This window comes from Schistocerca cancellata, chromosome 2 (assembly GCF_023864275.1).
Source record: "Schistocerca cancellata isolate TAMUIC-IGC-003103 chromosome 2, iqSchCanc2.1, whole genome shotgun sequence".
In the NCBI taxonomy this organism is placed as follows: Eukaryota; Metazoa; Arthropoda; class Insecta; order Orthoptera; family Acrididae; genus Schistocerca; species Schistocerca cancellata.
The window spans coordinates 676818851-676845730 of NC_064627.1; the positions used below are offsets into that span (position 1 = coordinate 676818851).

The 26880-nt window shown below is 39.5% G+C and overlaps 1 protein-coding gene across 3 annotated transcripts in view; it reads right to left on the reverse strand.

Moving 5' to 3' along the window:
• The window catches only part of LOC126162406 (protein N-terminal asparagine amidohydrolase-like), a 144205-nt gene that overhangs the window by 6879 nt on the left and 110446 nt on the right, over positions 1-26880 (reverse strand). For all 3 annotated transcript variants that reach the window (XM_049918902.1, XM_049918900.1, XM_049918901.1), the window contains exons 6-7: positions 23871-23971; positions 13268-13429 (exon numbers count right to left, since the gene is read on the reverse strand). In XM_049918902.1, coding sequence (XP_049774859.1) covers positions 13268-13429; positions 23871-23971 — 263 coding nt within the window. The remainder of the gene's footprint in view (positions 1-13267; positions 13430-23870; positions 23972-26880) is intronic.

Below are 26880 nucleotides of genomic sequence, written 5' to 3' on the forward strand. Positions count from 1 at the left end.
AAATTATGATATTATGGGAATATTTAATGTTAATTATGAACTAAGGTGAAAAAGCTGTCAACAACTGTGTAAAACACAGGAGTTTAAAAAGATCCATCTGTTTTCAAAAGACTATATCCTCTACCTGAATGAATATTACTGTTTGGGGTAACTCTTATCTCATGTACCAAAAGTAAAAATTTAACTTTGGGCCAGTCATAAGCTGTCAGCCCATATGGTTGCTGGTATGGTTTTCCCTTATGCAGCTATCTTGCTCACTTATTCAAGAGTATAGCACTGTACCTCCTACAGCAATGCACCAAGGTACTCCAAGTTTGCCTGATCTCAGTTAGAGTGTGTGTGTGTGTGTGTGTGTGTGTGTTTGTGTGTGTGTGTGTGTTGGGGGGGGGAGGGGGGGGAGTTGTGAAACATTGTCTATGTGCCTCCCCCTCTAACGACAATGGGTGCATAAACTCCAGACATGCTTGCAAAAATATGAGTCAAGTCTAATTATCATCCGGATGTTTGTTGCGCATCCAGTAGAGTGCACGCCAACCATTTGTGAAAGCTTTAGGAAAACTATGATCTTAAATGTAACTGTAAAAAATATCCCAAAGCCATATGTGCATGAATACAAAAGATATTCCACGCATCTAAAATGTTATGAGACTGATTGCATTCCTGGTGCATAAGCAATGTCAGCACAGTAACTATGGTGGCAGGTTGAACTGACAACTGTAAACGACAGATATCAGCAGGCTGTTGTGAGCACACAGATTTGGACGTGTGGCCATAAATCAAGTGTTCACGACATTCCATACAATGTTCTCAAGAAGGGAAAAGTGTGTGCAAAGTTGGCCCACATATCTTGATGCCAGAACAAAAACAATGGCATGTGGACACATACCATGGCTTCATTGAAATTCAAAACGCAGACAGATCTTTTCTGGAAAGTATCATCAGAGCTGAGGAGACTTGGAGTTATCGATACAAATATACCACAAAATGACAAAGTACAGAAATTCACATGAAGGGTCAGCACTCTGAGGACATAATCAACATTGAAGCCAATGTGGGATGCAAGCTGAACATCTTAAAAATGGACTTTCCTGTCATTTTCACATGTTTGTAGGAATGTTCTATGGAAGAGACTATGATGAAAACCCGAAACATTAATACCAGTATCTTAACTTTTCTCTACAATTTATTAAGCCAGTTTTGAAACTTTCTGGACTGACGGGATATAACCCAGTAAAGTGAGATGGTTCTTTTGAAAAATAATAGCTTAGCAGTCCCATGTGTAAATTGAAATTTACCCAAAGTTTATATCTTCACTATAAGATATAGTCTTGTGGAATCATATGAACCTTTTTGAAACATCCTATGTTTTTAACTGCAGATGACCATTGTTATGACGAGAACAGTTACACGAAAAATCAATTTTCTGAATACAGTACCACATGATATTATTTTTTACAATGGTGTTCAGGTATAAGGACTTATTGTAAAGGTTTTACACACTGATATCGCACTTTTGCCACAACATAGTAACAAAGCACATAAAAAAATGAAGCACCTTGGAGAGATCTTTAATGTGGTATATAACTGGAACTGCATATTTTCATAATAAGCAGGTATTAATATCCAGATGGAAATTTTCACTCTGCAGCAGAGTGTCCATTGATATGAAACTTCCTGGCAAATTCAAACTGTGTTCTGGACTGAGACTCGAACTCGGACCTTTGCTCTACCAACTGAGCTACCCAAGCCTGACTCACGACCTTTCTGCACACACTTTTACCATGTCTCTGCAATATCATTTCTTTCATGAATGCTGCTCTTGCAAGTTTTGCAGAGGAGTTTCTGTGAAGTTTGGATGGTAGAAATGAGGTACTGGTGAAAGTAGAGCTGTGAGAAAGGGTTGTGAGTCATGCTTGGATAACTCAGTTGGTAGAGCACTTGCCTGTGAAAGTTCAAGTCTTGGTCTGCCACACAGTGTTAATCTGGCAGGAATTTTCAAGTATAAATATGGAAACCACTAAATACAACACATTAGCTTTGAAAAAACTGAAATCAAGATTGTGTCTGCTCGATTTGCCTCTGTCAGCAAATAAGAGCATGGAACATGTGATCTTGTCAGCCAACAACAGCTCACGACATGTGACCTAGTCAGCCAACTGCTACATGACATTTCATTGCATTAAAACACAGACACCTTGAATTTCATAAAACTTGTAGCACAAATAAAATAGGAATGATTCAGATTAATAGACCAACAGTACAGTTACAAACAAAGCTATGCCTTCCTATATAATATTGTCTGTTTCTTCCTAAAAGTGTGCTTAGGCTAGGATCCAAGTGCACAGCTTAGATTGCTGAAAGTAAAGCAATGACATTTATATTCTTTGTTGTCACAAATATTTTGCTGTTTTTTCCAGATACATCACAATTCAACATTTCATGATTTCCAATGGTGTATTTAGACTGAAAGGTAATAGCACAGCTTACATTACTGAGTGAAGCAATGACATTTACATTCCTTACTGTCACAGATATTTGGCTGTTCTTCCCAAATATGTCATGATCTACACGTCATAATTTTGAAAGGTGTTGTTAAACTGGGAAGTAACAGCACAACTTAAATTGTTGTGAGTAAAGTAATGGCATTTGTATTATTTGTTGTCACAAATACAGAGCTTTTTTTTTCTGCAAACATTACACAACATATGAGGATGTGGTTAGGGTGGCACAGCTGAGTAATAGTTACAACCAAGATTATAAATTTTCCTGTTGCCCTTGTACACAGAAATGAAATTTATAATCTTGGCTGCCACAAATATTCTGCTGTTTTGTTTCTGAATAAGTTGGGATTTCTCAGGGTGTCGTTAGGTTGGGCCCAAAAGAGCCCAAGCTAAACTGCTGGAACTCAAATGACTGTGTATTAAATGAAGTATATATTATTATATCATTGAAAATTATGTAAATATATTATGTTGTGAAACAGTGAAAGAAATAATTGTGCTATGACTACTGTTTACTATCCAAAATCGAATGGAATGCAGGCATGCTTGGATAGGTTGCATTATACTGAATGAATAAAGCAAATTTGTGATCTTGGATGTTGGACCATATTGTCTTCCTATGAAGCATAGACTGCCCAAAATGCCACACATTGGTTACATTTATGCTGAATGAGGAAACATTTTGGGAGAACAGAAAATGTGGAATAGATTTGCATGGTCAATATGCAATGCACATTCAAGCAGACTATATGGGGCTGTACTTGGTTCAGTAATTCACAAATGTCAGCAAAACCTCTGAGTTCTTTGCCATGTGGATCTACACGAATTATGGAAAGACAGAGAGAGAGAGACTTATCAAAAATTTTGGCTTCTCTAAGCGTACAGTGACTGACTGGTCTTTCTTCTACTATCAAGTGCACACAGAGTGGGGGATTAACAATTTACACAGGGACCAGGGATGAGATGCAATTTGAGAAAAGCAAACACAGCAAAGGATGTAAAATCATCAGACAGTAGGTGTTCGGTGGAATTCAGCGAGGGTCCAAGAAAGCTTCCCTTGAGCCTGTGGAAGCATGAACTACGGAGGGCTTGATAAGAATAACCAATCAAAAGATTCTTCCTGGGAAAATGATCGTAAGTGACAGCTGGAAGTTAGATGACATTATAGGTCTGAAGCTTTTCAGTACATGGAAGGGAACTTTGTATGTCTGACAGATTGTTCTGTTCACCCACAGTGTGTGGAAAGAATGTGTTGAGACATCAGAGGTGTCATCCCATGATATAGTCAAAAGTCCAAACATTTTGTGGATTGTCTAGATGAGAACATGTTCTGCCAAGCATATCACCCGAAAGAATTTATCCACAATGCAAAACTGTTATGCAATAGTTCCTTCAGAGAGTGCTGCAGGCATCACCAGTGACAACAATTCTGTGCCTTTCAGGGAAACCAACGCTTTCACTTTCTTCACCATTAAATGCATGTGAAGGCATGGCTTTGCTTGTTACTACATTGTTTGTACATTAATTTGAGACATTAACCATTCCTGTTAGATTTGTGCTGCTAGTTTAATTTTTTGTGGCATTTGTATGTTTGAACAACTAGTAAGTGATGTTGTAACCGACTGAATAGATCAGGTGTCCTGTGCTGTGATTGGGTAATTGAAGCAAATCAAGCAGACGCCATCTCGATTTCAGTATTTCCAAACCTAACATATTATATTTGGTGGTTTTCATATTTATATTTGTGTATTATGAAAATTTGCAGTGACAGTGACATGCCGCATTAAAGATCTCTCCAAAAGTGTTGTTTTTGTATGATTTGTTGTGCTGGAGTGGCAGGAAATACGTCATCTGTCCAGGGTAACAGTACTGCACTTATTTACCAAAATAAAATAAGTAAGCTTAAATCATTTGCAGCACATGATCAGTTTGGCACAATGAGAGAAACTGTATGTTTACTGTCATGCACCACACATGCGAATACTTGTTCAGAATGAAAGTAGGAGTAACTGGGGTTCAACATTTCAGCTTCATATGGCAAATGATCGAAGGGCACAAGTGATTCACAAAGAGTCTTTTCTACAGTAAATATTGAGCTGCTCCGCTAAAGACAACACCACAAGGACAAAGTATTGGCAAGGTTCACATTTTCTGGGGGGTAACCAAAAGTTAATACCTCTGGTCACTTCACTCTCCATACTCATCATCCCCTGTTGAGCTCTGAAACTGTTTTCATAACTCTATAGTGCTGACAAGTGTGCAGAATTAGATGTGGGATCTTAGATAGAGTGGCTGTCCAACTCTATTACAAATGCCTGTAACAGTGAGAATGGTACTATGGAGGACGATATTGAATTCTGTGATGTTACAAGGGCTGGGGCACACCCTCACCCAGGAAAGTTCTGGATTTGACAAAATCTTAGAATGACTAGTGGGTTGTAATGGTGGAAAGATAGAGAATTAGGTCTTAAAAGTGCCCTCATTTAAAGTTACTGAGCTTCTTCCATAGAATGCAGTTCTGATAGCAATTCTTCAAACAGTATAATTATTCAATCAAAAGTCAAAACAAGTCCAAAAAAAGCATTGGGGGCAGACGTAAGGAACCTTTGTCACCATCCTGGGCAACACCATTATGGACACAGTTTGCCTCCCTTCCTCCAGCTGCTTATGAATTGTTAGCACCGCATCTGTGTTGTCTGGATGACTGTATGAGAACCTGAACAGTGTTGTGTGGCAATGGACAAAAGTAAGGGGGAAGGTACACACAGCATCACACCCTGAAGTGCACAACATTTCCCTTTATGACTTTCTCCACATTTGGAGCATGCTCTTAGCATGATATAAAGCTGATTAGTGGTCACAGAACTAATGAAACAGGTCACTTCATTCTGTAACCAGTGTGTATCATTAATGAATAACCACACTGCAGTATATTTGTTTATTAGTTGCTAGTAAATATGCATTACTCCGACAAGAAGGATAATCTACATCTAACACCAAGAAATAATATTTCCATTCATATGAAATGTACACATTGGTGACCCATAGCCTGATTAGAATTACTTGATAACTGACATCTATCACTTGGTGCTACAGTGTTGCCACATCAGCTACCATTCAGTTAAAGGCGACACAAGCATGATGGGTCACTTCACAAGTGCTGAAATGCTGTTCATGTAATGTGGAGCAATGTTGGAAGCTGCTGCCATCAGGTACGGTGGGAATGCGAGATGCTCTGTCCAAAGTTGATTTCAGAGGACCAATGACTGCAGGCAATGGGTTTTGTAGCCTTCAATTTACACTTGTCTCCTAACCTTACCACAACCTCTCGATGTGCAATATATATGAGAAAACGGCAGGCAGCAACCTGCAGCAGAATTATTAATCATGCTCGCTTTGCTCATGGCAATTAAAGATGACCTGCACAAGCAAACTCAAGACAGAAAAACTTCAATTTCAGTGATAAAAGCAAATTGCAACATCTCGCTTTTGCTAGGTGGCTGACATGATTCTGACCAATGAACACTCCTGGTTGGAACTCATTTACAGGTTATAGGCAACACAGGCAGATTCTCAATGAAAAAAGAATGATAGGAAGAAAAATAAGAGAAAAATAAGAGCAAAAATATTTAAAAAATTACGCTGAAACCAATTAATTGAAAATAATAATAATCAGTCATTTTGATAAAGATTTAAAGATAAAATAATATTACTAGCTGACAATGAAATTCAAACCCATGACCTTTTCTATCACAGCCTGCAACTTCAACATTGCGCCAAAGAAGACCTTTGAATGGTAACCTTATATTTATTGATCTATCAAACCAGTTACAATGATCTCTTCAGTCATTTAATATTCTGTTTCTTTCAAGTGTCATCAATTTCACCAGTATCTTGACCATTTTTAATTCATCACTCTCTCTAACACAAAATACTTTCAGAAAGGAATTGTACATAGTTTTACCTATGCAGTCAGTTTTTTAAATCATAGATTTTTGAAAAACCATCTTTATATGCTTCCAAGATCTTATTTCTGTTCTCACCTTTCTCAGTCTGATTAATAACGCCAAGCTTCTGTTGTATTGCAACATGTTTACGTTTCACTTTCACTTTGTTTTGAGAGATGCTTGTTTGAGAAAGCATCCCCAAAACAATATACAGCATTACTGTAATTGTGATATGGAACAGCACTAATCATGACTACACATTAAAACACCACTTTTTAATTTCTGTAGACACCTGGTGCACAACATATGCTGTCTGACAGGTGACTGAAATAACTGTTGGCACTACACAACCTGAAATTGTTGGCCACTGCCGAATGTTACCAGATTCCACTGAATGTGTCCAAAATATTCAATATGCATGAAGCAATTCCAGATTAATGAACGTGCTGGACTGTCAGGTGCATGGTTAATGGCCCTTTACTGTTTCAGGGATGATAGAATAGGCCCAGTGTGTCACTTTGAGACAGGAGTCTTGAAACAAGTAAGTTGAAAGTTATTACAGAAATTGAGAAAAATCCATATTTATTGTTGGGCTGCTGATTAAGACATAAATCTAAATAGATATATTTGTACAGTAATTTTATTTATTTGTATAACTTTAGATGGTGGCACAAAAAACTGCACACCCATGTGAACAGGCCTGGCATTGTTCGACCACAACAAGAATTCTTGCCATGTCTCAACTGATGATGCATACACAAGACCCTTGATACGACCCCAGGAAATGAAATTAAGTGGAGCCACACCAAGAAATTGAACTGACCGCAAAACATGACCTCCTCTTTCTATCTATCTTTCTGAAAACATCGGATACTGATATTCACTAGCAATATTGCAAAGTTAGTTGCAATATATGTGTGTATGAAAATGAAATGAGATCATTTCTAACATTGTGGGAAGTACATATCTCATAAACAGAGTAGACATGAGTAAATAAAAGTCAGAAGGAAGTAAATGTGGGCCTATTACCCAATCAATAACAATATCTTGCCAAAAGTTCACTGACAGTCTGTGTTGGTGACTTTTTACAACAAGGGGATTTCTAAGACACACACATTTGTTGAAAAGTTTCTCTCTAGTGCAACACACTACAACCAAGGAAAGTACATACACAAGAAAGTGAGGACCAACAATACAATGCTGCAGCATATATTGGCTCAAAGTGATATAAGGTATGAAGTCAGCATAAATTAAAGCTTGTTCTCTATATGAATGGCAGGTGCTTGGCAGCTCTTCCCATACTAAATTTCTAACAGTACCATGTGTGACACCTATTTGATACATAATATGATATAAAAATATTGTCCGGCCTTAATAATTTATAGTACAAGAACAGAGCACTGCACACGCCCAAGTTCAGAAGTGTCAGTATCCACAAATCTAGCAGTCTGTGAAGCTTTACGTTGGTGTTTACATAATCAAATAGAAGCAATATAACAGTTAGGATACAGTATATGTTAAGACTCATTTGCAGTTTAACTCATATCATTTCTTTTGAAGATCATTAGTCGAGCACATAGAAATGGTTGAAATATAAGAACTCCACGTCGGTAGAATTACTACAACAATGAGTGTTTCACATCTGTTTCTATGGCTGAGTGGACAGGCTGATGGTTTATGAATGTTAAGGACGAGCATTCAGATCTAATGGGAGTTGCCTGTGGAGGTAATATTTTAAAACTTAATTTGCTACAAATTGTGCACTTGTAGGTTTTTCTAGGTTTCATATTCTTTCAAAAGATTCCATTTTATAATGGTCTAACCTTTAAACAAATAGACAAATGGTCATAGTAAAAATATTGAAAATGGATGTATTTATTTGTAATTACTTCGACTGCCATCTGGTGTCTCTCTCTATAGTTCTCAGCTAAGAGAAACATGTCAGCTGATTGGCATTTTTTTTTTTAAGTCCTTACATGATGTTTATACGAGTGAGTGGATGTGTCCTTCAATATCTGTTGTTTCTAATATTTGACTGTTACACTAAAAGGAAGAGATCAGCACCTCCTTGGTAGTGTTGCAGCTTACTGGGCTGGTAGCTGTAGTATTTATCGGATAGAATCTCACTTGCAGCCTTTTTTTTCGTGTTTCTTTTGAAAGTTCATGTTTAGTTTTTTTATCTTGATTAATTAATTAAGCTAACTATGACAGTATATGTATTCTCCCTGTGACCTGAAAATTGTAGAGGTTAGATGAAACTGTGTAAGGACATTTGATTTGTTAACTCTAGTTCGTCATTCAAGAGGTAGGTTAGTTTGTTGTGAATGTGACTGTATATTTCAAATTCATACAACATATTCACCTGTACTCCTTTCTCAGCAATGAAGTTTTATTCAGGTCTCTGGCCTGACAAGCAGCACCTCTGTCCTGGGTCCATGGATAAACCACGAAAATCCGCCACATTATGCCACACACAAACAGACCTGGCCCGTGGGCAGATCAGGAACACTAGATCCAGCAGGCAGCGTCTGCACATTAGTGAGATAAGATGGACTTCAAATTGGCAGGCCTGATCCATTAGGGATACCTGCAGAAATGGACTGCGGTTTTTGGCCCGTCACAGAAATCCGTATGTGTGGCCAGCTATTCATGTTTCACAGACACCATGTTGATTAAATGAGACTGCGGAGATTGTATTTAGTTTTTGTTATTAAATTAATTTTTATTTACTTTTTTCAGTATTCTCTTCAGTAAATCTGACTTCCAATAACAAAAAAAACCATCCTCGGAGGGTGATATTCATTTGACCTCCCATAAAAATGCAAATAATGCAGTAGCCAATAGATTTGTATTTTGAAATTAATATTGTTGGCCTAATAACTATGTGGGCCTTTTGCAGAAAAATGAAGTAAAATAAAATGAATAGCAGGCTACCTACAGCTTCAGTATCACGTCAACATGCCATTGGCATCAAGAACAACTTGGATCCTTTGAGGCACAGAACTGATAAGTCTATGGAAAAGGTCCTCATCCATGACAGTTCTCTCCCATGAAGAATGAACCAAATCCCATAGGGCATTCACAGTTCCCAGAGGAGGGTCGGGCCAATTGCCCTGCAGAGTCTTCTTAAGCTGAGCCCACACATGCTTTATGGGACTGATAGCTGGTGACTTTGGAAGCCATGGAAGGCACTGAATAATATTCTCCTTCCTTTGAAACCAACCTTGAATCCTAATGCTAGTGTGTGATGGGTGATTATCATGTTGGTAAGTGAGGCATCCTTCAGGGTACCAAAGTCGAGTTTCAAGGATGATCAAATTTTCAGGAAACATTCACATCATGCTGAATGCTATTCTGAACAAGCCCAGATGAGTGGCAAAATAACATTCTGGGCCGCCCTGACCAATTCTTCGTCCTGTCTCCAAACAGAGACTCTTGGTCTTCCAGGTATTGGACATCTCACTACCTCAACATTATCTCTGAATCATCTAATCCATCTGCTTGCTGTGGAAGCATCCACATGGTAATGACATCCTGCCTCTGATGCAGTAACACCATTTCCAAAGAGAGCAATTATTTGATCATGAACATCCAAGTCAGCTATTTTGAAGCAAATCTATGACATATACCAATAGGCTGATACATTTCTCTTAGCTGAAAACTATAGACACCAGATGGCAGTCGAAGTAATTACAAATAAACACATCGAGTGAGGTGGCGCAGTTGTTAGTACACGGGACTCACATTAAGGAGGATGACAGTTCAAGCCCACGTCTGGCCATCCTGATTTAGGTTTTCCATGATTTCCCTAAATCGCTCCAAGCAAATTCCAGGACAGTTCCTTTGAAAGGGCACAGCTAACTTTCTTCCCCATCCTTCCCCAATCTGATGAGATTGATGACCTTGCTGCTTGGTCCCCTCCACCCAAATCAAATCAATCCAACCAACCAAACACCAAACAAGTAAATAAATATATTGATTTTCAATATTTTTCCTATGACCATTTGTCTGTTTTTTTAAAGATTAGACTATTATAAAATGGAATCTTTTGAAAGAATTTGGAACCTAGAAAAGACTACAACTGCACAATTTGTAGTGAATTAAGGTTTAAAATATTACCTGCACATGTCTAAATAAATAAAATAAAATAAAATAAAAAGAATTGACTCCATTTAGATTTGAACACTCATCCTTTATGTTTATAAGCTATCAGCATATTCACCCAGCCATTGAAACGGATGCGAAACACTTGTTGTTGTTGTAATTCTACTGATGTGGAGTTCTTATAGAGTCATGAACAGTAGCACTTCTGAACTTGGACATGCACAATGCTGTTCTTGGACTCTAAATTATTTGGGCTGACCATCTTTTTGCCTCTCATTGCACAACTAATGACGTGTTGATTTAAGGCTCCTCATCCAAATGAGTATGTACTATTTTCTCAAGGTCAGGCATCTGTATAGTCTATTATCCTCCTTAGTCACAGCATTTGGAGTACCAGCTTGCCTTATTTTAGATACGTGTATGAACAGTCTTTGAAACATACCATCTACTCAATGTCTCCAACATCAGTACATGGCCCAAAGAAACTTGTCAGCTTTCTATAGTTTCTATTTGTACACAAATCACATCTAATAATCCTGTAACTGGGTAAAACACTATTTGCTATGGGTGATCACTGTACACTTCAGTTTGTAAACACTAATTGAGCTCTCACAGATCTTTAAATCTGGATGACAATGTCTGTGTCCTCATCAAGCCAACTGCAGGACAATATTGCAGTTTTGGAGTTTCCTGCCCCCTCATCCCTACTTACTTATATATATACTGTGGAAGTTATCTTACCCTATAATATTAGAAAATAAATACAAAATAAAACAATCTATTACATAGAACAAACAATTCATATTTCCTCATATTGAAATGGCAGAGTGATCCCACAAATTTGGCTCATTTGATTCTGGAACAACGTCACTTATCTCAGATTGATACTACTGTTCTATGCCGTCATACGTGAAAGTTTGTGTCATCATCGTCATCACAGAAACATCCAGTAGCAACAAGTCCATTAAGATTTTATAATAAAATGTCATAACAGTCAATTTATCACTAAATAAGTCAGTGAAGAATGCTAGCAATGCAGTTATCACAAAAAATATATGAGTTCATTACATCAGTGTCAATACTAAAATGCAAGCATATGCTTTGGAAGTGCAGTTTGTTTTTTGGTTGTTCATGTTATTCTTACCAACCTGTGTTAATTCTTACAGACCTGTGTTGCTTGGCAGCACTGCTGTAGTGCACCGAAGTGAGATGGCTGTCATGGGAGGAACATAGGCACACATTCAGTGATTTTCAATTTGCATTTGAAAAGGAAAAAGACAACAGAAATTCATAACGAAACATCAATTTCACATGAAAATCACACACCAGCATGGGAGATTGTGAACAGGTGGAAAAGGTTGTATCAGTGCAGTCATATAGATATGGAAGACATTTATCTTGAAGATGATCACCACTGACGGAGGAGCCAAGGATCACTACAAAGCTGAAAACTATCATGTTATCTGATAAGGGCATTATAATTCAAACAACTGTCAGATAGGTTGGTATTACTGTAGGTTTAGTGCACAAGATCATGCATGATTTCACTCAAAAAGAACAGAACATATCATCTATTGCAGAAATGTTGATAATGTGCAAGGACAAAGAAAACAAGTTTTTTCAGCCACACAGTGGAGGAATGTTAAGCTCGCCGATACAAAAATGAAAGAAAGAAGAAAACAACTGTAATACAGCTAATTTCTCATCCACCAAAAAGAGGTAAAGACACACCTTGCTCCTGGAAAATGATGCTAGCTTGGGGGATTGTCCACGACTCTTCTTCACAAATTACACAGGGAGGGACACAACATCACTGAAACCTCCCGACCATCTACAGCCTGAAATCAAGCAGAATCGCAAAAAAGTCTGCAGCCTCTGCATAACCATGTGTCTATGCACTCTGCTCAATTGTCTCACTTCGTTCATGCCTAACCTATAAAATCTTACTACATTCACCTCAGTCACAGAAACTATAACTGCGCAATTTCTTTCCCTTTCAAAAAGGAACCACAGGCAAGAAACATTTTCTGAACAGTGGCGAAGTTATCTCAGCAGTTGAAAAATTTTTTCAGACCCAAACTGAGGACCTACGGTCATGGTATATCACAGATTATACACTGCAGGGGAAAAAAACGTGAACTTTCTGGATATTATGTGGAGAAGGACTAATAAATGTGAAAAAGTTGAGATACCTATCTTTTCTCCTACCCAGTGGTATGAAAGTTACAATGCCCCTTGTAGAAATAGTATGCCAGACAAGAACAACACAAATAAACAAACAATACGGCTTGTACTTTTGAAGTATAACAGATCAAAAGAAGCATAGAGGTGGATGACATGTACTTGTAGAAGAGCCCCTGTTGACATGTTACACAATGTGAGGCAAACAATTTGAATGCCAAGAGAAAAGCTTATGTACTGGAGGAAAATAGTTTCCATCATTACGTTTTTATTTATACTACAGAGAGAAATGACTGTGTACAATAATGCTTCCAAGTAGAGTGTTTACTGTAGCTTTCTTTAAGCTGAATACAAGAACAAAAACTCATTGTTTCAACTATGACATAATAAATTAGCTTTTTTTTACAATTAAAGAACCATAAATATTTTAACCAATACTATCACAACATGGCAGGAAGTACCGAGACACCAGAATTCCTTTTAAAGTTACATATTAGAAGCAGTGAGAATAAAATGTTATTAAATAATACAGACCTGTGACACAAAATGGGGTGGTTCAACTTCAGGGGATGTGCTCATGTAACGCAGAATAACTTCATCAGGTAGATTCAGCCACATCTCTGCGTCATCCAAAGGTGAATAATCAAATGGGCCTATCTTCAACATTCTTGTCTCATTATTGTATACTTCCATCATCTAACAGAAATGAAGACAGAAAAAAAATCATTCCACTTCTCTTGATAATCATAATTTAGATACAACAATAACAGTTTCCGATCACACAGAGTATAAAAACAACTGATACACACTAATGATCAACTGAATTAGATGCACCTCTTTAGAAATGTATATCATCACACTCCTCCTTTCAAAGTTGTGACTTGTGGTTATGGACATCATAAGACACCAAATGTGTTGGGGAGGCATGGTGATCCATGACACTCAGAGGTTGCTGAAACTCATAGAGATTGGTCACAGAAGGTTTCTAATATGCACACAACCCTTTTAATAATATCAAAATCATATGTATCTAGTTTGAGGTCAGATTAAATCAGACATCAACAAAGTTTCTTCACAGCCTTGGACTGTTTCATCAAATGGCTGACAATTCAGAGGTGAGGAATAGGAATGCTGAATGAATAGGTGCTTAACATGCTGCTGTAGGTGAACAAATGAGCAAGGTGATATATCAGGAAAATCCTGTGATACATGGTGACAAAATGTACCACTGGTTCCATTTTACTTCATGCAAACATGCTCCTCATGAAAATACCAACACTAGACTGATCTATTAAGAAAGAGGTTCATTACTTCATGTGACATGAGCATACTAACTTGTACAGTGATTCATCATGTAAGGTAACAATTTCCCATATTTTGAACAAATAACAACAATTTCCTGTATCCACACTAATCTCAGCAGTTTTAATATGTTATGCAGGCTTCTGTATGTGATACCAGACAGTGGTTATGGCTGCTGTGGGTCCTCCAAAGTTACAACTTTCAAGCACTGAAGTGGCAGGTAATCTGCTGCCCTACTGTCTGTCTACCACTACAAAATGAGCTGTTTAATCGAGTGTGACCTCCTGATTACTCCATGTACTTCAAGTGCTGTTAAGTGTTTTGACATGTGAATACAGTTTCATGGGTTTTCCATTTATTATCCTTTACCTTTTCTGAGAGTTGTACAAGGAGCAAGTTGAAGTCTCAAACATAATTTCTTTTGCTGACAAAGAACTTTTACCATCTGTGCTATAGCCATTTTATGTTCCCTAATCAAATTAGACAGCAATGGCCTTTGATTTAATTTATCATTATTCTTTTCATACTGCTGCATAACTATTAGATATTTTATTTGGTAGGCATTTATTCCATTATATTGCATGGTTTGCTTGAAAGTACTGTACTGGAGCTACATACTTGTATTTCACTCTGTCATTTGGATCTGCAACCCTGAGATACTAAGCATAAATCAAAACTGCAAAAATTTCTCTACACCAGTTGCATTTTTGCAATTGTGCATTTCACTAAGGGTCATTTTCATTGCTGTTTGTCTGTGAGGAGCATTATTCTCAAACACAGTCTTTTTGGTCTTATGTGCTTATGTTGTCAGTTTCATAATTTTACACATTTGCAGATCACTGGATGATCTGTCCAAATCAGGAACTGTCCATATTTTCCCATTTTGCAGCTAAATTATCATTTATAGGAGTCAGACTTGTTTAATTCCACTGTCCCTCCCAACCATTAATTTTCAACCTTCAGTTCTTCTACCAATACTTTACTCCTGGCTTTGACATCACCTTTAGCTGTTCTTGGGTCTTTCATTAACTTTAATTTCACTTTCTCCATGAATCAGTAGCTTTCCTGTTAAGTGCTTCTCGTCCATTATCTTTTCCATATTTCTTACTTGTTTGTTTAGATGAGGCTGTTCCTGCTTATGTGCAGGAACAGCTGGGCAGGCAAGGGAACAAGGGAACAAGTGGGTAGGGGAGGCCAAACAGTTGATGCACAAACAACCTTGATTCATCATCAACACTCCTTCTTTCACAGTTGAAAATTGGTGACCCATCGCATAATCCTGTTAATAGTCTGTCTTCATTTTTCCCCTGTCTTCTGCAACTCAAAGCAGCTGGCCCCATGTTTGGTGTATCTTCTCCTTTATCTGATCTATCCATTGTTGCGGTGGTCTTACCTGCAAGCTTTCTTTGCCTTGCCTTTGCTTTGCTTTGCCTTGGATGATCATCTTTTCAATGTTATCCTCCTACTGTTGAATTACATGACCAAAGAACTGCAGGATTCACTGGAAAGAAATACTGGATGACCTCTTCCCCAACCTGAGTTCTTGAAAGATAGATCTGTTGGTCTGTTTGGTCCATGATATTCTCAGCAGCCTCCTGTGCATCCACATCTCAAAAGCATAACTTCTTTTGCTGTCTCCTCCAGTTATTGTTCATGTTTCAATGCCATAAAGAAAAAGAAGAGGTAGAGATTTCAGCACTTTCAGTTCAGCATGTCTGGTTAGGGCTCAGTCTTTCCAAATCACTGTCAACTTCAATGCAGTTTCCCTACCCAGATCAATCCTGCGTTATACTTCCTGTGTGGGCCACCCTCTTTCTGAACCATGGAGTCCAGACAGGCAAAGTGATCCACTTCTCCATATTCAGATAGTACATCTGTGACTGGTAGTGACTCACCTCTGTCAGTTATCGTGATCTTGGTTCTTTTTCTTATTAAATGACAATCCAAGTTCTTCACTTTCTCTCTAAATTCTATCCAGTGGTTCCTTCATTTCCACTAGTGATTCTGTGTACAGTGTGATTTCATCAGTGAATTTTACATTACTGGTTCTTCATCCTCCAATTTAGATCCCACCAGTCCTGCCCTGAAAACTTTTCCTCATAACTTATTCTCTATAAACATTAAATAGAACTGGTGACAGAATGCACCCCTGTGTAACTCCTTTATGTGGTTCAAAAGGGTATGAAATAGTTTTATCTAGTCTTATTATTACTTTACTATCAGAGTAGAGATTTTTGATAAGTATAATAAGATCTACATCTACATCTACATTTATACTCCGCAAGCCACCCAACGGTGTGTGGTGGAGGGCACTTTACGTGCCACTGTCATTACCTCCCTTTCCTGTTCCAGTCGCGTATGGTTCGCGGGAAGAACGACTGTCTGAAAGCCTCTGTGCGCGCTCTAAACTCTCTAATTTTACATTCGTGATCTCCTCGGGAGGTATAAGTAGGGGGAAGCAATATATTCGATACCTCATCCAGAAACGCACCCTCTCGAAACCTGGCGAGGAAGCTACACCGCGACGCAGAGCGCCTCTCTTGCAGAGTCTGCCACTTGAGTTTGTTAAACATCTCCGTAACGCTATCACGGTTACCAAATAACCCTGTGACGAAACGCGCCGCTCTTCTTTGGATCTTCTCTATCTCCTCCGTCAACCCGATCTGGTGCGGATCCCACACTGATGAGCAATACTCAAGTATAGGTCGAACGAGTGTATTGTAAGCCACCTCCTTTGTTGATGGACTACATTTTCTAAGGACTCTCCCAATGAATCTCAACCTGGTACCCGCCTTACCAACAATTAATTTTATATGATCATTCCACTTCAAATCGTTCCGCACGCATACTCCCAGATATTTTACAGAAGTAACTGCTACCAGTGTTGGTTCCGCTATCATATAATCATACAATAAAGGATCCTTCTTTCTATGTATTCTCAATACATTACATTTGTCTATGTTAAGGGTCAGTTGCCACTCCCTGCACCAAGTGCCTATCCGCTGCAGATCTTCCTGCATTTCGCTACAATTTTGTAATGCTGCAACTTCTCTGTATACTACAGCATCATCCGCGAAAAGCCGCATGGGACTTCCAACATTAACTACTAGGTCATTTATATATATTGTGAAAAGCAATGGTCCCATAACACTCCCCTGTAGCACGCCAGAGGTTACTTTAACGTCTGTAGACGTCTCTCCGTTGATAACAACATGCTGTGTTCTGTTTGCTAAAAACTCTTCAATCCAGCCACACAGCTGGTCTGATATTCCATAGGCTCTTACTTTGTTTATCAGGCGACAGTGCGGAACTGTATCGAACGCCTTCCGGAAGTCAAGAAAAATAGCATCTACCTGGGAGCCTGTATCTAATATTTTCTGGGTCTCATGAACAAATAGAGCGAGTTGGGTCTCACAGGATCGCTGTTTCTGGAATCCATGTTGATTCCTACATAGTAGATTCTGAGTTTCCAAAAACGACATGATACTCGAGCAAAAAACATGTTCTAAAATTCTACAACATATCGACGTCAGAGATATAGGTTTATAGTTTTGCGCATCAGCTCGATGACCCTTCTTGAAGACTGGGACTACCTGTGCTCTTTTCCAATCATTTGGAACCTTCCGTTCCTCTAGAGACTTGCGGTACACGGCTGTTAGAAGGGGGGCAAGTTCTTTCGCGTACTCTGTGTAGAATCGAATTGGTATCCCGTCAGGTCCAGTGGACTTTCCTCTGTTGAGTGATTCCAGTTGCTTTTCTATTCCTTGGACACTTATTTCGATGTCAGCCATTTTTTCGTTTGTGCGAGGATTTAGAGAAGGAACTGCAGTGCGGTCTTCCTCTGTGAAACAGCTTTGGAAAAAGGTGTTTAGTATTTCAGCTTTACGCTTGTCATCCTCTGTTTCAATGCCATCATCATCCCGGAGTGTCTGGACATGCTGTTTCGAGCCACTTACTGATCTAACGTAAGACCAGAACTTCCTAGGATTTTCTGTCAAGTCGGTACCTAGTATTTTACTTTCGAATTCACTAAACGCTTCACGCATAGCCCTCCTTACGCTAACTTTGACATCGTTTAGCTTCTGTTTGTCTGAGAGGTTTTGGCTGCGTTTAAATTTGGAGTGAAGCTCTCTTTGCTTTCGCAGTAATTTCCTAACTTTGTTGTTGTACCACGGTGGGTTTTTCCCGTCCCTCACAGTTTTACTCGGCACGTACCTGTCTAAAACGCATTTTACGATTGCCTTGAACTTTTTCCATAAACACTCAACATTGTCAGTGTCGGAACAGAAATTTTCGTTTTGATCTGTTAGGTAGCCTGAAATCTGCCTTCTATTACTCTTGCTAAACAGATAAACCTTCCTCCCTTTTTTTATGTTCCTATTAACTTCCATATTCAGGGATGCTGCAACGGCCTTATGATCACTGATTCCCTGTTCTGCGCTTACAGAGTCGAAAAGTTCGGGTCTGTTTGTTATCAGTACGTCCAAGATGTTATCTCCATGAGTCGGTTCTCTGTTTAATTGCTCGAGGTAATTTTCGGATAGTGCACTCAGTATAATGTCACTCGATGATCAGAAATGCCTATTTCTGCTAGTACGATCCACAGTTATTTCCATCAAACACAGTGGAAAGCCTTGCTATAGGCCAAGAAACAAAGAACTAAAGGTGTTATTGAATTCCTTACATTTTTCAATTACCTGCCTGACACCGAGAATCTGCTATTGTATTTCTTTATTATGCACAAACCCAGCTTGCTCTGGTGGTATTTCTTTATCAAAGTAAGTTCTCATTTGTTCTTGGATGACATTCAGAAAAATGTTGCTAGCATATGAAATTAATGAAATGGTTCTGTAGTTCTCACAACACTGTGCATTTACTTTCTTATGAAACAGAATCACTACCCGCGTGGTAAAGTTCTCTATTAGATTAGATTAGATTAGATTAGATTAGACATTAGATTAGTACTTGTTCCATAGATCATGAATAAGACACTTCGTAATGATGTGGAACATATCAGGTTAATAAAAGGTGTCTACACAAGATATTACATTACACAAAATATTACATGACACTCAAATTTTTAATTTTTTTTTGTGGGGGTTGGGGAGATTACCCACTTATTATATCCAAAAATTCATCTAATGAGTAGAAAGAGTTGCCATTAAGAAATTCTGTTAATTTCCTTTTAAATGCTATATGGCTATCTGTCAGACTTTTGATGCTATTAGGTAAGTGACCAAAGACTTCCATGGCAGCATAATTTACCCCCTTCTGAGCCAAAGTTAGATTTAACCTTGAGTAGTGAAGATCATCCTTTCTCCTACTGTTGTAGCCATGTAGCCATATACACTGCTATTACTTTTGAATTCATTCGGATTGTTAATAACAAATTTCATAAGTGAATATTCACTCCTGGAAATGGAAAAAAGAACACATTGACACCGGTGTGTCAGACCCACCATACTTGCTCCGGACACTGCGAGAGGGCTGTACAAGCAATGATCACACTCATGGCACAGCGGACACACCAGGAACCGCGGTGTTGGCCGTCGAATGGCGCTAGCTGCGCAGCATTTGTACACCGCCGCCGTCAGTGTCAGCCAGTTTGCCGTGGCATACGGAGCTCCATCGCAGTCTTTAACACTGGTAGCATGCCGCGACAGCGTGGACGTGAACCGTATGTGCAGTTGACGGACTTTGAGCGAGGGCGTATAGTGGGCATGCGGGAGGCCCGGTGGACGTACCGCCGAATTGCTCAACACGTGGGGCGTGAGGTCTCCACAGTACATCGATGTTGTTGCCAGTGGTCGGCGGAAGGTGCACATGCCCGTCGACCTGGGACCGGACCGCAGCGACGCACGGATGCACGCCAAGACCGTAGGATCCTACGCAGTACCGTAGGGGACCGCACCGCCACTTCCCAGCAAATTAGGGACACTGTTGCTCCTGGGGTATCGGCGAGGACCATTCGCAACCGTCTCCATGAAGCTGGGCTACGGTCCCGCACACCGTTACGCCGTCTTCCGCTCACGCCCCAACATCGTGCAGCCCGCCTCCAGCGTGAATGGAGGGACGAATGGAGACGTGTCGTCTTCAGCGATGAGAGTCGCTTCTGCCTTGGTGCCAATGATGGTCGTATGCGTGTTTAGCGCCGTGCAGGTGAGCGCCACAATCAGGACTGCATACGACCGAGGCACACAGGGCCAACACCCGGCATCATGGTGTGGGGAGCGATCTCCTACACTGGCCGTACACCACTGGTGATCGTCGAGGGGACGCTGAATAGTGCACGGTACATCCAAACCGTCATCGAACCCATCGTTCTACCATTCCTAGACCGGCAAGGGAACTTGCTGTTCCAACAGGACAATGCACGTCCGCATGTATCCCGTGCCACCCAACGTGCTCTAGAAGGTGTAAGTCAACTACCCTGGCCAGCAAGATCTCCGGATCTGTCCCCCATTGAGCATGTTTGGGACTGGATGAAGCGTCGTGTCACGCGGTCTGCACGTCCAGCACAAACGCTGGTCCAACTGAGGCGCCAGGTGGAAATGGCATGGCAAGCCGTTCCACAGGACTACATCCAGCATCTCTACGATCGTCTCCATGGGAGAATAGCAGCCTGCATTGCTGCGAAAGGTGGATATACACTGTACTAGTGCCGACATTGTGCATGCTCTGTTGCCTGTGTCTATGTGCCTGTGGTTCTGTCAGTGTGATCATGTGATGTATCTGACCCCAGGAATGTGTCAATAAAGTTTCCCCTTCCTGGGACAATGAATTCACAGTGTTCTTATTTCAATTTCCAGGAGTGTATATACGGCAAGTCATTAATATTTATTAAGAACAGCAGAGGACCCAAGAGTGAACCTTGCGGCACCCCATTCTTGATTGTTCCCCAGTTTGAGAAATCACCAGTTTTTAGCATATTATGTGAACTGCTTATTTCAACTTTCTGCACTCTTCCAGTTAGGTGTGATTTAAACCATTTGAGCACTGTCCCATTCATATCACAGTACTTGAGCTTATCTAGAAGTATTCCATGATTTACACAATCAAAAGCCTTTGATAGATCACAATAAATCCCAACAGGTGACTTCCGGTTACTCAGAGCATTTAATATTTCATTAGTGAAAGTATATATAGCATTTTCCGTTGAAAAACCCTTCTCGAAACCAAACTGTTTCATGTTCCATTATTCCATGTGCTGTTGCATATTTCATGCATGATTTTCAAACCAAAATCTTCACAGGCTCTGATCATTTTAGCAGCAATGAGGCAAGGTCCAGGTACTTTATTATTTTTCAATTTATCTATAGCTTTTTTGGACTTCTTATTTTTAAGATATTGCGTTCCTTCTCTGCTGGAGACCAAGTTTTCCATTTTTATCTATGCACAACTTGTTGCAGTATGTTCTCCACCAACCAGCAGCTAGTTCAATGTTGGTTATAGTTCTGCCATCTTCATCTTCTATAACCCATGTTCTTGGTTTGAAGAATCTCATTAGTTTCTTTATTTCATTGAACACACACCTTGTCTCATTTCAATCCCAGTGTTTCTCAATTCTCTCATGTTTCACTGATGTAATTATTTTTGTCCCTCTAGCAGCTTCTCTGTATTAATGCCAATAACTTGTGGTACTGCTGAGTTCCCTGTAATCCTCTCATCTTCAGTACTTTTCTGTGCTCAATGATCTTTATGGTTCCACTTGTAAGCCAGTTATTTTTATTCTTCATCTTTTTGCTATCCTTGACTATTTCCTCAGCTGTTTTAATTAATGTCTCCTTTAACAATTTCCGTTTCTCTGTAGATCTCATATTACTTGACTGACTGATCAAAGTTTGTAGTATCTGTGGCCCTTAAAAGGGCCGTTTGTTGAGAACTACTACTTTCAATGATTATATAGAGTACAATCACCCACAATGCGACAATCTTCCAAAGAAGAAGGGCCATGTCTTTTGTCAAAGTTTCGAGAACATACCTTCACCGAAGAGTCAAGCAGTATATTGCTCCCTCCTACGTATATCTCGCGAAGAGACCATGAGGATAAAATCAGAGAGATTAGAGCCCACACAGAGGCATACCGACAATCCTTCTTTCCACGAACAATACGAGACTGGAATAGAAGGGAGAACCGATAGAGGTACTGAAGGTACCCTCCGCCACACACCGTCAGGTGGCTTGCGGAGTATGGATGTAGATGTAGATGTAGATGTTTCTTAGACTCGATTCCTAAAAATTTCAATTTCAGTATTTTGCTCAAGACTTTTTTGCTTTTGGAGGCATTCCTTTACAATTCAACACTTTCATTCTCAGTTCAAGACATAGAAGCAGATGGCAAGGACCACAGTCGGCACCAGGAAGAGTCTTAATGTTTTTAACTGATGATCTCCATCTTAAGTCAATCAAAGAATAGTCTATCTGATTACAGCATGTTCCACCTGGTGAAGTCCAGGTGTAAAGTCTTCATGGACAGTGCTGGAAGCAGATGTTGAGTGTAACAAACTTATTTTCCTGATAGAACTGAACCAGTTGATCTCCACAGTCATTTCTTTTGCCTAAATCATGACAGCCAAGTACTTCATTTGATGAATACCATTTCTCTACGTTAGCATTAAAAATATTCTTCCATATGGTAACTCCCTTCTTGGGTATTAACTCTAGACAGGTGGAAAGCGACTCACAAAATTCTTCGAACTCTTCCACATCAGCAATGAAGTTGGTGCATATGCCCAAATTACATTTAGCTTGCAAGGTCTAGTGTTGAATTTCTCTAGTATTATTTGGTTACTGGCAGGCTTGTACTCAATCACTGCACCATTCCATCCCTTCTGTACTAACAAGCAACACCATTGATGGAGTTATCTGATCTACCAGAAAAATACGCTGCATTATCATTAAATGTTTTGAAGTGCCCAGTGCCTATCTAGTGAATCTCTGCTAATCCTAATACCCCCATTTTAGTTCGGTGGTGTTCCCTTCACACAATCTGTATTTTTCCAGTCTGACATAATTCTTGAACATTCTATGTCGCAATCTTGTGTACATTCGTTTGGATGTTCGTAGTTTTGCTTGTGGCTGCCCCTCCTTCCCCGGTCACGGAAATCTTCCCCGGTCCTGGAAATCTGACTGGGGGACTGTTTATATCTCCAGACTGCCTAATAGCAGGCAAATCCATGATGGGTTTTCTTGCAAACAAAACAATGGGTTGGTTTCCCATTGCCTTCCTCTGTCTGTTGGAAATATAAAAGAAAATATACAGGACCAAGTAGAAGTAGTTATCGTGGATAAGGAGGTAGGACAAACCAAGAGATCGCACAGACAAGGTCACTAAATCCTTGAAATAGGACTACTCTCTAACTTAATAAATACTTTATTATGCACATCTTTACCCACAACCAGATGTCTTTCCATAGTCAGAATTATCCACACTGAAAGAAAGTTCTGTCTGCCACCTGCCCCCAAGTACAAGTTGTGATGTCAAAATATTTATATATCATGAATTTGATCTGTGAATGGACAATTAATCTAAATCTAATTGGAAAATTCCTAAAATCAGAACCCAGATATACTGGTATTGTAGAACACTTGTTACCGTGGAGCAAGTGGATTTTAATTCCATCCAGTTCATCTACCTCATCTGCCAACCAAAATTTGCACACGCACATTGTTTATACTCATAAATTACTGTAAAAAAATAAAGAAAATATGTGCATTTTATCAGCATTTTATATCATTATGAATAACAAGTAGAGCTAAGAGTTTGTTGGAGGCTTTCCTGCTAGTAAAAGAATACAGGGAATAACTCAAGTATTAGTGGCTACATTTTACTCACTCTTAGTTTACTACACAGCTGCCGTGCATGCCGTAGACCTTCATCTGGTCCTCTGTCTTTGTACACAGCAGGAAACAATTCACCAGTCTTGACATTAATTCCTGAAAAACATATTCCTGTAATATTACTACAACAATGCCTAGCCATATGGGTTAAAATTTGGATGAGAAAAATATACTGTATACACTGCCATCAGAGGCATTAAAGCAATGTGCACATTGAAGAGAACACAATGAAAACTTTTGTTACACGTATTGTACCACATTATTTTGTAAAAGAAAAATTTTTTTTAGGTATGATGGAATAGATATAAAAGCACATGTCTAGAAGCAATGTATTTTACCTTATGATTATACACATCCAATATGGCGGTCAGAATTCAAAGGCAACATGATACTCGCCTCTCATATACATGAGGGTGAAACACTTACAAATGTGAATTTTTGTTTTATGCGCCTTTCTGTAAACAGAGAGAGGTGCAATTTCTGTTCATTGTTGCTTTCATTTCAAGTGATTGTTCTTCATACCTAGAATGTTGTTGTACCACTTATTTAGTCAGAATCAAGAGCAGAATCTTCAGAGCAAGGGATATTGTCATCTGTTGCGCAATGCATATCATCAAGTTTCTCACAACAGACAATGTACAACCATTCGAAATTTTGAAAAGACAGTTTGGGGACAAAATCTTGAGAAAAACCCAAGTATATCCATGGCACAAACAGTTTTTATGAGGATGAGAAACAGTTGAGAATGCAGCTGACCAACGTTGACTGAAGACCAGCACAGGGTGGCTACTCAAACTTGGAAAAAGTTCCCTGGGAATTCCAGATGTGAGGTGGAAGAGGTGTCAAGAAGCTCCTGAAAAATTATTAGTGAGTGGGGAGGGTGGGGTGGGGGGGGGAGGGGGGGGGTGAGTAGGGCAGCATACCACAGTAATGACTTTTCTTTCCTTTTCTTTCTTTTCTTTCCTCTTGGCTGAACTATACACCAGCCATAAGCAGTAGCTTAACCACAGTTATTACACATCGATAATTTATATGGGCTAAAATTCATATAATTAATACACTTTGAAATGCACTGATGGAAAAAAAATTCCCAAACAGAAAATTAATATAGAGTCATGAAATTTTGGGAATACGTTTGTCTAGGTAACATATTTAAGGGATTACCACTGCATGATCACAGGTTAATGTAAACGCAAGATAAGCCGTTGCAAAAGTCAAATTCAGTGTAACCACCAGAATGTTGAATACAAGCATGCAAATATACATACATTGTGCTGTACAGATGCCACATGTCAGTTTGTAGAATGGAGTTCCATGCCTGTTGCAGGTGGTCTGTGAATACAGGGATGGTTAATGCCTTTGTGGATGACACTGAAGTTGTAGTGACTGGAGACAGATCTGCTCATCGAGCAGCCCAAAACACACTGTTGAGTAAGTTGGGTTACAACAGCAGTATGTGGGCAAGCATCAGCCAGTTGGAAAACGCCTCCCTGAAATGGCACTCACGAATGCAAGCACAACAGATTGAGTCACCAGACGGACGTACAAATTTGCAATCAGGTTGCTTGGGATAGCCACGGGAGTGCTCACTGTCATACAAAATTGCACCCCAGACCCTAACTCCAGATGCAGGTCCAATGTGTCCAGCATGCAAACGGGTTGTTTGCAGGCTCTCGACTGGCCTCCTGCTATCCAACATGTGGCCATCACTGACACCGAAAGAGACCCAGACTTCATCAGGAAACATAACAGACTTCCATCTTGCCTTCCAATGAGCTCTCACACAACACCACTCAAGTCACAAACAGCAATAGTTTGGGGTCAGTGGAATTCACGATACTGGGCGTAAGTTTCGAGCTGTCCTTGAAGTAACCAATCTGTAACAGTTCGTTGTGTCACTGTGGTGCCAACTGCTGCTCAAATTGCTGCAGCAGATGCAGTATGATGTGGCAGAGCCATATTCTGAACACAATAGTCTTCCTTCTCGGTAGTGCCACGTGGCCTTCTGAAGCCCAGTCTTCTTGCGACCGTACATTCTCGTGGCCACCGCTGACAGCAATCATGTACAGTGGCTATGTTCCTGCCAAGTATTTATGAAATATTGCAGAAGGAACATCTAACTTCTCATAGCCCTATTACATGACCTCTTTCAAACTCAGTGATGTATTGATAATGGCATCTATGATGCCTTAAAGGCATTCACGACTAGCATCAACTCACTATGTTCAATCTCAAAGCAAACCTGACTTCCATTCTCGCAATGGTGCAACTACCGCCGCTCTTATGTGACTAGCACGAAATTTGAATACACATTATCTTTCAGATGTAGAAACACACCTACCAGCTTTCATTTATGTCTTCCAACTCCCTCTTGTTGCTGCAATTTTTTGTCAGTTGTTAAATATTTTAAAATTTGTGATTTACAAAACTCAATAATTTTAAAATACTTAATAACTAAAGAAAAAAAATTTAAAATCTGTGACTTATAAAACTCAATTTGTGACTTATAAAATTCAATAAAGTTGACAAACTGAAGCTTCACCCTCCACCACCGGCAATGGAGGGTGAAGCTTTGACAATGCCAGCCACTCGTGCTGGCAAAATGTCAGTAAAATCATCAGATGAATATCAGCCGAAGAACCCGAGACAGAAGCCAATAGGCATTTTGTCAACAAGTGGCCACAAAAGCCTTAACATTTTCAATAAACTTGACTATAAGAAGGGATTGGTTGGTAGGACATATTCTGAGGCATCAAGGTATCACCAATTTAGTATTGGAGGGCAGTGTGACCAAGAGATAAATACACTAAGCAGATTCAGAGGATGTAGATAGCAGTAATTACTTGGTGATGAAGAAGCTTGCGCAGGATAGAGCAACATAGAGGGCTGCATCAAACCAGTCTCTGGACTGAAGACCACAACAACAAAAATCAATAAAATTCAATTTCAGTGCTAGGTTAAAAATGCAGGATTCCAAAAATTTCCTGAGATTTCCCTGTTTTTTT